Source organism: Sceloporus occidentalis, unplaced genomic scaffold, assembly GCF_023333645.1.
Source record: "Sceloporus occidentalis isolate IW3139 unplaced genomic scaffold, rSceOcc1.0.p SCAF_305, whole genome shotgun sequence".
Taxonomy (NCBI): domain Eukaryota; kingdom Metazoa; phylum Chordata; class Lepidosauria; order Squamata; family Phrynosomatidae; genus Sceloporus; species Sceloporus occidentalis.
This window is the reverse complement of record NW_028317285.1, coordinates 60,491-72,789: the sequence shown is the minus strand read 5'-3', so window position 1 is coordinate 72,789 and position 12,299 is coordinate 60,491. Positions and strand designations below refer to the sequence as shown.

General features: G+C 38.8%; 1 protein-coding gene across 1 annotated transcript in view; it reads right to left on the bottom strand.

Moving 5' to 3' along the window:
• The window catches only part of LOC149274996 (glutamate receptor ionotropic, delta-1-like), an 83,387-nt gene that overhangs the window by 17,170 nt on the left and 53,918 nt on the right, over positions 1 to 12,299 (bottom strand). The window contains exon 10 of the mRNA XM_089504995.1: positions 8,604 to 8,799. Within this exon, the coding sequence (XP_089361121.1) occupies positions 8,604 to 8,799 (196 nt within the window). The remainder of the gene's footprint in view (positions 1 to 8,603; positions 8,800 to 12,299) is intronic.

Below are 12,299 nucleotides of genomic sequence, written 5' to 3'. Positions count from 1 at the left end.
TGCCCTTGACCTTAAATATCATCATAGCTAACTTAGGAGCTCTCCAGGTTTGAGCTGAAGACTTTGGGTATAACAGTTGGCCTCTAGGGGCCAACTTTAATCTCCGTTTGCTTGGGTACTCTGTGGGTTTGACCCAGAGTCTCCTGGTGAAGCATTTCTTTCCCGGGTCTCCAGGTCAGTTTCTTGTTTCTCTGGGCAGGGAAGTCTCACGCTCCCTACTCATGTTCTTCCTACTCAGGGCCAGCCCAAGACATAGTGCCACCTGGGGCGAAGTTTGAAATGCTGCCCCCCCCCCGCCGAAGCCACTGCTCATTATCTACCCTTCCTCTCCATACCTTCTCATTATCTACCCTTCCCCTCCCTACCTTCTCATTATCTACCCATTCCCCCCCCCTTTGTACTTCACTTACCTTGCAGCAGTCCTGCGGCGAATCTCCCTGCTCTGCCGCGGTGCACGCTGCTTCACTGCTGAGCCCCGGAAATGACGTCATATTCCGGCACTCAGCATTACAAGCCGGCACCGAGACCGAGCTAGAGGGCTCGCAGAGGAGAGAGAGGGGTGCCGAGTGGGTACTGAAAAAAGGCACTTGGGGCGGCAAAGTACCGCCTCTTCAAAAGTGCAGCCTGGGGTAATTTCCCCACTCTGCTCCACGGCAGGGCCGGCCCTGTGCCTACTCCTCACTCACCTTCCAATACTCCCCATCTGGTTCCTTGCACACTAAATGCTGTAACATGTATATAAAAATAATCAAGAATTATCCTGTATTTCAATAAAAAGAAAGCGCATATTCCGAGAGAAAAAAATATCTATTGGACATATGAAAATAAAACAAAATAATGGTTCTTATTCTTACATGCAACCCCTACGTCCCATGGAGCCCCTCCAACGAATAATGTATGTTAAAGTGCTTTGTAACGATCCTTCGTGAGCTTTGAGAGGATTCTTTATGGGAATGCTAATGAAGTCCTTTCCTTAATAGACTTTCATTAGCCAGAAAGTCTGGTTAGGTGATTAAGACTGAGCCATTCTATTGTTTCCCACAGGCAGTATGATAAGGAGTCGGGGGGTTTGTCTAGTAGATTGGGGGTCAGATAACAGAACGAGACGTCATACAGATGGCTGATATGCAGCTGCCTGAAACATTATATTATTTAAAAACTAGAACTGCTTAAAAAAAAAAAAAATGGAATATTTTTAAAAAATGTATTTTTAAAAACAGAGCTAGAATATATACAATATATTAAAAAAATATATAAAAAGGTTGAAGATTATTGTTAATAATATTTTTTCCTTCACATTTTTCGATTCATGGAAAATGCTTAACATTCCAAACACATTCAGCAGAAAAGTCCCTATTATGCGCTATTAAGGGAATAAAAATAAATAAATACGTGGCTCTTTAGCTTTAATGATGAAATAATCTCCTTTTGATACTGTTTTATAAGGTGGATCATTTCAGCACTTTTGGAAAATACATTTATAATTTGTTGTAAGGGGATTTAACTAAGGATGTTTTATTATAATATATTTTTTAAATATTTTATTTTCCTTTTTTTTCTCTCTTTTAAGCAAGTTCGATGATAAAATTTTACTTTTTCTCTTTAAAGACACTAATACACCTTTCAAAGAGAAGAAAACTCCATTGCTGCTCCACTATTTTACTAATAATTCTCCATGTAGGCAATTTAAATCGCTGGGATTAAATCGCTAATTATAATTTTGGCTTCTTAAAATGTGTTATAAACCGGAAATAAACAAATATTATTTTTAAACTTTAAGACCATTTAAAGGGGAAGTTCCATGTAAAAAATATTTTTCTGCTTGAGTATAAACCCCAGTTCTGTATACACTAATATAAGGCGGCATTGACAAAAAAACCATTTTTTTCCTCATTTTGTTCCAATAAACTCCCTTTATCTGCAGACCTGGAGGCCGCCGTTGCTGTCAGTCATGTGATATTTTGGGTGATTTACTCTGCTCAAACACCACACTGAGCTGATGCTTTATGGCAATGCTAATGAAGTTCACCTGCCATGACATCCACTGGAAGGTCACTGGAGGACAGGAGAAGTGCAGAAGGGTCAAGACCCTGCTGGCATCTCTGATTGCTCCCCCTGCTGGCTGATCACACGCATTGCGATCCGCTGGACGGCCGCAGGTTGGACACCCCTGATATAGAGAGAAACATTATGATATTCACATAAGAGTTATGATGTAACACCGTGGAATCGATCCGAGAGAAAAGATGTATCTATATCCAAAAAACTAATGAAAGTGGTTTTAGTGGTCATTTATGTCCCTTCCATTTTGAGCTTTACATCACACGTCAGCTTATGACATCACAACACAGGTACATTTCAGGAACTGTTACATACGTCATGACTCCATTGGTAGAATATTGACTTTCCTAGATATTCTTATTCTAGTAGTTTAACAGAAAAGTCAAGGCCTTGAAACCTCTTGTGGCCCTTCAAGCATGTCTAAATGTCTAGACTGGCTTGGATAAGCGGTGGCTTGTGGACCTCAAGATATCAAACACATAATCAGACCCACCAATACATGTCACTAACTTAATTGGCCATAGAAGAATATCACATGTATTTATTCCAAACTATCATTGAGGATTTTAGCCTTCAAGCCCTGATGATGGTCTACGCCACTAACATGGAGACAACACATCGACATGTCCTACTTGTTCACCGGTTGAGCAGAGCCTTGACAGAACTAGACAAGGAGGATGTTCCAACGTTGGAATATAGTCTTTAAGAGTCTAACAATAACATATGATCATCTCAGGCCCAGAGTTGCTTCTCACAAACAACAGGTTTCAGGCATCTCCGGCAAACGAGGTTCTTCTGATGTCACGATACATGATTTTATTATTTACCCGAGAAGGGGGTCAAGTTGTGCGGTTTCATAGCCTATGCCACTGAACGTTTCTCTGTGTCGCCGGCACTTATGTGTGTGTGTGGGGGGGATTGCTGTTGTGTCTTCGGCAGAGAGAGGCAGCTTCTTCTCTCATTAATGCTCCTAGCAACCATATCGTTTCTGCAATGTTCTAGACAAGGTGAATGTACTCAATGTACTGATGCTTCTACGCCGAGAATTTGCTTTCTTCCATGCTAACAACACAATCTTACACTTTTTTTGGTGTTAGATCAGCTTTTATTTTTCTTGTTGACCTCATCTGAACGTTTCTCATATATTTTCTGCCAAAGCTATTTTATTTCTGCATAAAAGACGTACAGATTAAGTTCCTTATAAAAACAGGCTTTTAGTTATACTTTCTATAATGCATTAGGGCTATTGAATCAGCCGTTGTGGCCTTAACTATACTCGCCTTACTTCTGTAGGCACCTGCTGTCATGAAGAATTTGCTTCTCCTCTAGATATTTAGGAAAGTTGGTTTCTAAAGGAGCTTTACACCAAAGAGGAAAGTATCCGCAGCTGGATACGCGGCGTATCTATGTATTTGATGCACTGCGTTCAAGAATCAGCAAGACTTTTTATTTTTGAAGAAAAAAAAAAAAAACATTCATTCTTAATGTATGTATTACATCATTTTCTGATGTTTCTTGCCGCCCTAAAGTTTCAGCTACTGTACGGTCTTTAAACTTTGCAATTTTTTCAAAAAATAAATAAAAAAATAGGAGAAAAGTGAAGTTTTGGAGTGGCAGAGCTATTTGCCACAGGAAATCCTAGAGAAAACCGATAAAGAGATAAGTAGAGATAGAGAATGGATGTAGTATTGTTTCAGACGTGATAAAGACGGGATGAGACTCTAAACAAACTAGTGTCTTGGAAATATGGGGGGGTTTTTTGCATTTATATGGTGAGAGAGAGGAAAAATGAGAAAAATATATAGAGAGAGGGATAAGGGGAGAAAAAGAGAAAAAAAAAGATAGAGAGAGCAAGAAAGGAAAAAAGAGAAAAAGATATGGAGAGGGATAAGGGGAGAAAAAGAGAAAAAAGATAGAGAGAGCGAGAGAGGAAAAAAGAGAAAAATATATGCAGAGGGATAAGGGGAGAAAAAAAGATAGAGAGAGCAATAGAGAAAGAAATTAAGCAAGAGGAGGGCAGAGAGATAGAAAGAGAAAGAAAGAAAGAGAGGTGTCTTTTTGCAGATGATACAAAGGTCTGTACTTTTAGGCCAATGGCCTTCTGATGACAAGTATGGCTGACGGCTGGGTATGCACGGCCACAGGCTATGTTTCTCTTCCCCTTAAGGAGGTCCTGAAGGATAGGATTTACACTGTGCAATTCTTCCGACTTGAGAGTACGCCAAGATGGCGCCTGGGGAATCACGAGCCGCAGAGATGAAAGATTGTATGCGTTGGAGGGAGGCCATGGGCCCAGAAAGATTTACCTATCTCACCCGAATGGGTGTAAAGTCACAGCTTTCACCTGTCAGTGTCTGGAAATGTATCCCAAAATGTCATAATGTCCATCAACTTCCGGCCTCATCAATGCTCCTATGGTATTAACCATGGAAGCAAGAACAAAAAATTCTACTGTAACAGCCACAGTAGAATTTACCTCAAGGAAGGACCTCAAAGTGAGCTAGCCAACTTGGCTCTCCTACCGATGAGCTATGTGTTGGGTTGAAGTCCTCACTGGCTGCTCCAGAGGAGTCCATGAAGTCCTGGATACCCCAATTAGACATAGATGGACCATAGTGATACATCGTTAATTAGACAACTGCTTATAGTTTATATGTTACTTTAAGATGTCCTACAGAGACAAATCCATTCCAAGTTGCATCGATATATAACCCTCGAATTATGTGCTGCAAATCATTGTCAGGTAGCTACATAGAGAAATACTGCACGAGTGATCAATTCTGGATCCAATATCCCCATTACCGTACGAACAAAAGAAAAAAAATACAAAAGAGACAGAAATAATAAAGAGCTTGCATATGGATAATAATATTTCTAATGGATAGACCACAATGGCTTCAAAGACATGTCTGAAACATTCTGTCTTACTTAGTAATCTATTAAAATCCCCGTGAATAGGCCGCATCGCTGTGTTTATTGATTAAGATGGATATAACATGTCATTTCTTGTCGTGCCTTCTAAAGCTATCACCCACAAACATTGTGAAAGCCCCTGCCTTGGCACTGTAAGCATCATTATGACTGATATAATCCTTTTGGCTTTTAAGTTGAATAATTTGCTCCATACTTTCAAAATTCCAACCTTGAAATGTTCTGCCAGGAAGCTCATTCTCGTGTCATGATGTTCTACAAAAGGATCTATGTTTAGCAAACCACATCCTTTTATCTGGAGACGAATCGAGACAAGATAATTGTAATAATTCTATCAGAACACGCTGAAAGCTCTGAGAAAATTACATTCTAAATAAAAGATGCTTATTTATTTAAATAGCAATGTCACCTGTGCCCACGGCTTAATTGTCCATGTCCTTCATCTCACCAGGGCTTGCTTGATAATATTTTAAAAAAGTACTTTAGTTTTCTACGTGTAAACAGTAATTTCCAGGTCTTCCTACACAAGTATATATTTGTTCTTTAATGAAAGGGTTGGATTCCGTAGCATGGTAAGTTTTTCAGAGTCTTTAGTGATACCCTTTATTGGGTCAACATAAAAAAATATCTTACATATAGGGACCTCATGGTTCTTGTCTGCAGTCTTTTTAAGGACAGTAAGGTCAAGTGTCATCAATAAAGGAGGGCTGGCACCTTTTGGTCTAGGGGAGAAGGGGGAAAGCAACTTGACTATCCCAAAGGAGAAGAGAGGCCACCATCTCTCCCTAACCATTATGGACCAGCTGTTATGACAAGTCATGCTGAACCTTCTATGCTGAGTCAGGTCACTCAGGTCAGGTTTTCACCGATGACAGCCCCTTTTCCTCTAGGGTTGAGCCCCAGAGTACTCCATGGCCACCAGCACTTAGCTGCGCCCACCTGTAACCCCTTACCAAAACCATTAGTGTGATAGAAGGTAAACGGACTGGACACGGAGGGACAGAACGAGGATACATCCAGAGCACATATCAGGAGCCAGGCCAGACTTATGAGCAGGGTCAAGCCTAGGTCAAATCAGATCATAAGCTATGTATAAAGGGCAAGAGCAGCAACAAAGTCCAAAACCAAGCAGAGGTCCGGGCAGCCAGCAGGCAACAAATCACCAAAACAACAAATCTAACAAACAAGCTCAGCAATTAGGTACCATAGGGAGGGTTGAAGTCAGGGGTCATTCAGAACGTAATAATAATAATAATAATAATAATAATCAAGTAATAAATAACATAATAAATAAAGATAAAACATTAATAAAATGCAAAGAAAGTCCCTCAGTATCTTTTTTAGTAGAAAAAGAAGGCCAAAAAAAAAACATTTTGTTGACATAAACACAGAAATACTCAAAATGAATGAAATTAGTGTGCTGGGGAACATTGTGGCCCTCAAAAACACTTCAAAAAATACTATGTGTGTGAGATATTGCTGTATTCGGGGAGAGGTTGCTAAAATTAAGTTTTTAACATTGATACATATCCTTCTCCTGGGCTTGTTCCTCATCCCAATCTTAATATGCCCTGGGCTGTGGCTTTATACCGTATTTGCTCGATTCTTTTAAAGTTCACCAACCTTTTTATATATATATATATATATATATATTTATTATTATTAATGTATATATTATGTTTTATGTATAAATCTGATTTCATATGAAAGCCCTGAAGAATAAAAAGTGTAAAAAAAAAAAGTAATACATCCTTGGTCATGAAGGGGTTAACATCTACCTGTCTCTTCTTCTTCTGCGATCAAAAGAAGAAAAAAAAGGCAATTTTCAAAACATTCCCGGCGATCAACCCACACAAGTTAGATTAACACACGCGGGTAATTAATGTTTAAGTGGAACTGCGCCTTTAAGGACCAATTATACCTCTTTAACCTGTCATTAAGAGGTGTCATTAAGGGGTTAATGCGGTTAATGGTGCGTTTGTGAGATGTAAGACCACCGACACCAAGAATGAAATGTAACTTTGGGAAGGCAACCTGATAGGAAATGCGTTGATGTAGTTGACATCTATTAACCCCTTAGGGACAATGGGCGGTCCCTAAACCCATTGAAAACAATGCATTTTGACATTAAGGGGTTAAGAATCCCATAAAGCGTACGGAGAATAATTTAAAGGTCTGTTCTTAAAACGACAAGAGAAGAAAAGATTAAACCCAACAAATAAATTACAAGCAGAGACGCAGGTGACTTCGCTGAGCACTTACGCAGCGAGAGTGTTAATCGAAGAACAAACCCTGGAGGTGTATCATAGAACTTTCAAATAAAAGTGTCCAATAACCTAAATGATTTCGTCACTTGACAGAGTACGACCCGGAGGAAAAAAAGGTGTCGAACATTCACATTCTGAGTAAATGAAGCCGGGATCTAGTAAACGCTTCAAGCAGAGATTTTGGACGGGTTAATCGTAACGGTAAGTCTGGCATGAAAAAAAAATAAAAAATCAAATATTTAACAAAATAAAAATAAAATAAATAAATAAATAAATAAAATATTTTATTTATTTTTTTATTAAATAAATAAAATAACTTAAATAAAAATAAATAAATAAAAATATGGAAATTATGTAGCCAATAAAACTTAAATAGAATAATACATAGACAGATATAGATATAAATGAGAACTTTTTTTTTTTTTTGGTAAACTAGCTTTTAGCAATAGGTCATCACAAGGACATAGCGCTAATGTATTTTGTGTCAGATGAGACAGAAAAAAATATATAAAAGATAATGCTACTCTATGTATATGGAATATATGTAGGGTCGAAAAGAACTCATCCCATTGGACAGCACTATATTCATTAACTATAATAATAATAGTAATAATTATTCAAATAATTATCATTTTAAAAATAATAATGATTATTGTTATTATTTAATTAATTTAATTTAATAATTATTATTATTATCACTACTAGTATTATTATTATTTTCATTATTATTATTATTTTTTTTAATTATTATCTGTGCCAAAAAAAAAAAAAATAGTGAAAGAGGGCTATACAATAGCATTGGCTACAAGGTTAAAATATAAACTAGAAAGGTTTCTTGCGCATGTAAAATGCAATTATCGATTATTTGCAGAAGAACATTTTGACCAGGACAAAGCAAGTCACACATATAATATATAATAAGAATATAATATAGGATATTTTAGCACCCTGATTATTTAAACGGGGCAAACGTGTTGAGATTATCCTGCCAAAAAAAGACTGGGTTTACCATTTTAATGCATAATTTAATAAATGTAGTTTTCACATAATATAAAGTTTACGGCGGCTGCATATTAGCCACGTGTATGTGTTCCAGCTTAGTCTAACACACAAGTTCGTATCATATTGCTTTGGGGGTCAAAATAGAATGGCTCAGTCTCATTCATCCATTGGGACTCGGGAACTAATGAAAGCCTATGGAGGGAAAGACTTCATTAGATAAACAGGACTTTATTAGCATTGCCATAAAGCATCAGCTCGGTGTGGTAAAGTCAAGTTTCCTTTCCTATATGGACTCATAGGATGTTTATGATGTTTATGAGGATACATGGTTCATTGACTTACCTTTCTGATACCGTCTGAAGGACTGGACACACAGTTATCGTTCCCGTTATTTTTGCTTATGGTTCTCCATAGTTCCGCAAACGTGCTATCTTGTTCCAAAGTGTTGGTTCCTTTTGCCTTAAAGTATTCATATACAGAAGAATCCTTCACGGTCCCATACGACATATCCATTTGCTTGGCAAGGTCTTGAAAGGTTCTACAACGAAATCCGAATGATAAGAATTCAAAAGAGATAGAGCACATAAAAAGCCTATGTCATCGGGACGCAACCAAATGAGCTTTTCATGCTAATAGGGAAAATCGATACAGTTGTATTGGTATAAGAGAAGATGGCCGGGGCGAGGTAGCCCAGGGGGGCACCTGCCCCCTTGGACGGTCCAAAAATCTTCACGAAGGACCAATCCGACCAGGAACGGGCCAGAGTGTCCCACAATTATTTTGCTTTTCTTTTTTTAAGAACAGTTCTAGTTTTTGGATGATATAATGTTTGCAGGCGGCTGCACGTTAGCCATTTGTATGACTCTTTATCATACTGCCCGGGGGGACACAATAGAATGGCTCAGTCTTAATCACCCACCCCAAAACTCTGACTCATGAAAGTCTGTGGAGGAACGGACTTCATTAGCATTGCCATAAAGCATCAGCTCAGTGTGGTGTTTGAGCCGGGAAAGTCACCCAAAATATCATATTATATCATATCATGGTAATACGTATAGTGCTTTAACTCTTCAAACCACTGAAAGTATTGATTTTATTGGCATTTCTCAGGAAGCTATTATTGATGTCAGCATGGTTGATGGACTCCATGTTATTTATTGATGTCATACCGGTTCTCTGACACTACAAACCAAGAACCCAGCGCCTACCAAGTGAATACCATTCAAAAAACACCTACCTAAGTCATAAATATTGGGGACTCCGTCACACTATATGGCCGTATATCTCTCAGCTGGCCACTACATGAATGTACCCCAAGTTGGGCGAGTGCTGTCTAATGTTTCCATGGCTGTATTACTTACCAAGGAGCTGAATCAGTGCGACTGCACCGCCTTTTAACCCAAAAGAGACTCTTAAGTGATGTAAAGCCTAATCTGGATACCACTAATGAGGCACATGGCACAACACCATCCTTTGATGAGTAAAAAAAATGGAAGTGTGAAGAGCTCGACCCCCGGAATGGTGGATGAGGTATGTGCAGCTCAGAATATTGAGTGGGGTTGATTCTCTAAAGTGGGACTTTGACTAATGCATCATTCCTTATAAAAGGCCAACCTTGGCAAGTTCTTCTTCCTGAAGGCACGAGTCAACCCTGTAGACTGCATAGGTTTTTTTGACTCATTGGTGAACGTCGGTGGTCCACATTTAAAATATTTTAATTCAGATATTTATTATCACATAATATGTATTATTACATTAAAATTTATTGTATTAATGAAAGTGAAATAAACAAATGTTAGGAGAAAATAAGAGCAGAAATTGAGAAATGTTAAAACTGGAGGATCAGAGGTTTAGATGGAATCTTGTAGGATCCGGTTTTCCTTCTGGTAGACTAGTGATTGATTTTTATAATCAGGAATCTGCTCCAAAAGGTCTGTTGCTCTTGAATTGAAATTTGTTCGTAACATCTTAAATTTAAAAAATTTGTTTGTTTCCGAGGCTACGAATTTTTGATATACTGACATGAGTAAAGCTTGATTTACAGTTGTGGCTTTAGGCGGGCAAAACTCTTCATATTTTAAAATTGGGTTAAAAAGCATGCATTTTCTAGAGTTGCACAACCCCCGTAGGCACTGGCATTTATCCCGGTGGGTATTCATGAATACTGCCCTGGTCAGAAAAGTTGAGTTTCCACCAAGTTCTATTCATGATGTCCTCCAAGCACAACATCTACTAGTACCTCCTTACGTGGCTGGGGTGGGCAAAACCCTTTTTTTCTTTCCAATTCAAAGAACATGCTGGACTGGCATAGACCTAAAATGGTTATGGTGTCAGCAGTTGATTGCCGGTGGTGGGTAGAGTTTGGTTGAAAAATGGGTAACGGTGGTTTGTATTTAGTTGGCAAGACGTCCTCAGTTGACTTGGGGATTGGTTTGTATATGGAATTCTATGTATACATTGGTTCCAAAGAGGACGTAAGGAAGTTTTACTTCACACAGAGGGTGGTAGATAAGTAGAATGGTTCTTATGGCCTATGGTGGTAACTCCAATGATACAAAATACCAAACTTTCTTTAATGTGTTTGGTTTATGCAAGACTTTTGTTTCACTGTTAAATGTTAATGTCCTGGTCTGTTATTTGTACAGAAGGTTTGACGAAGATTGGTGAATATTATGCTCTTTAAACTCTAAAAGCAGTTTAGAATGATTTCGAGTCCACTGTAATTGTAAGCCGAGGCGTCAAATGTCATTTCAGCTGCTAAATAAAGCGGCAGAGAGCGAATCTACGTGATTAACTTTTAAAATCTTAGCAGCTGTTCTTGAAACCTGCTGAGGTTCTAAAAAAAAACAACTCTGAATGTCTTTAATGCTAAGAAGTTACAAACTTGCCGGATTACTGGGTTGGCAAGGCCAAGACTAGACTGGGGACGATAAAGTGGCTTTGGCACTTTAAGGCCAGTGACCATGGGCTGATGGCTTTACGTTCCTTTTTTTATAGTCTCGTAGAGAATGGCTGCCCATATCTAGCTTGCGGCTGCCCGATCTGCCACTGGAACACTAGTATGGGTAAGCATGTGGCCAGTGGCCCACTTGGCATCGGCCCGGTGTGTTGGATTGCCTCTGGGGGCTTGATGGTGATCTCAATTAGTTCTGTGATCTATCAAACACACAACAGGACTCTCCTATCTAACTGTATGTACCTCATTAAATACAACAGTGTGGACATCAAGTTCTACAATGACCTTACTGAAGCTACTCGCATGATCTTTATTTGTTGAATTTTCGAAATATTAGAAGGGCTTTTTGTTATAACCCAACTTATTTAATATCTTCATTAAACCAAGTCCACCACGTCTCACCCTTTGAAGATCCATAACTACACAGACTCGTAAAAGCGAGTACAGCAGTAACCTGAAGAGTATCCCACAGTGTCCACTGTTTACCTTCCTCTCGACTTCCTTCTCTCCTACTGTTGTCAATTATTGTGAAGAAGAGCATACGTATATTACATCAGAATGCTGAAAATCAAAAGAACACTCGTAGGGGGTCTTTCTTTGAATTGGGATTCCAAAGGTCAACGATGATCACACGCCTGTTTTAGTAAATTGAGGACAATCAAAGCAAACCTACACACATCGGAAACAACCCCTTATCCGGCCCACGTTCAGTTCTTTTTTCTAAAGCCTCGGACGCTGACGTCATCATTTCTTTCTGAGAGAAATACACTGGACACCATTTCTGATGATGGGTCAGGAGAAGACTGCTGCACAAGAGGCATTGCCGAGTTCTAAGCAGGCAACTAGTTATCAGAACTTTGTTCTAGAACTTGCTTCCTCTAATGATCCTCCATAAGTAGAGCTGCTGGTTTTTAATTCCAATTAACGAGGGTCAATTAATAGGAAATTTTTATTTTTGGCAGATAAGAACCATTCGGCCAATCTAGAGTTCACATTTTCACAGCAACAGGCAGGCTAGATGGGCCAAAAAAGTCTTATTTAATTCAAGCCAGAACCTCGATATGATATGTTTTATATCGATG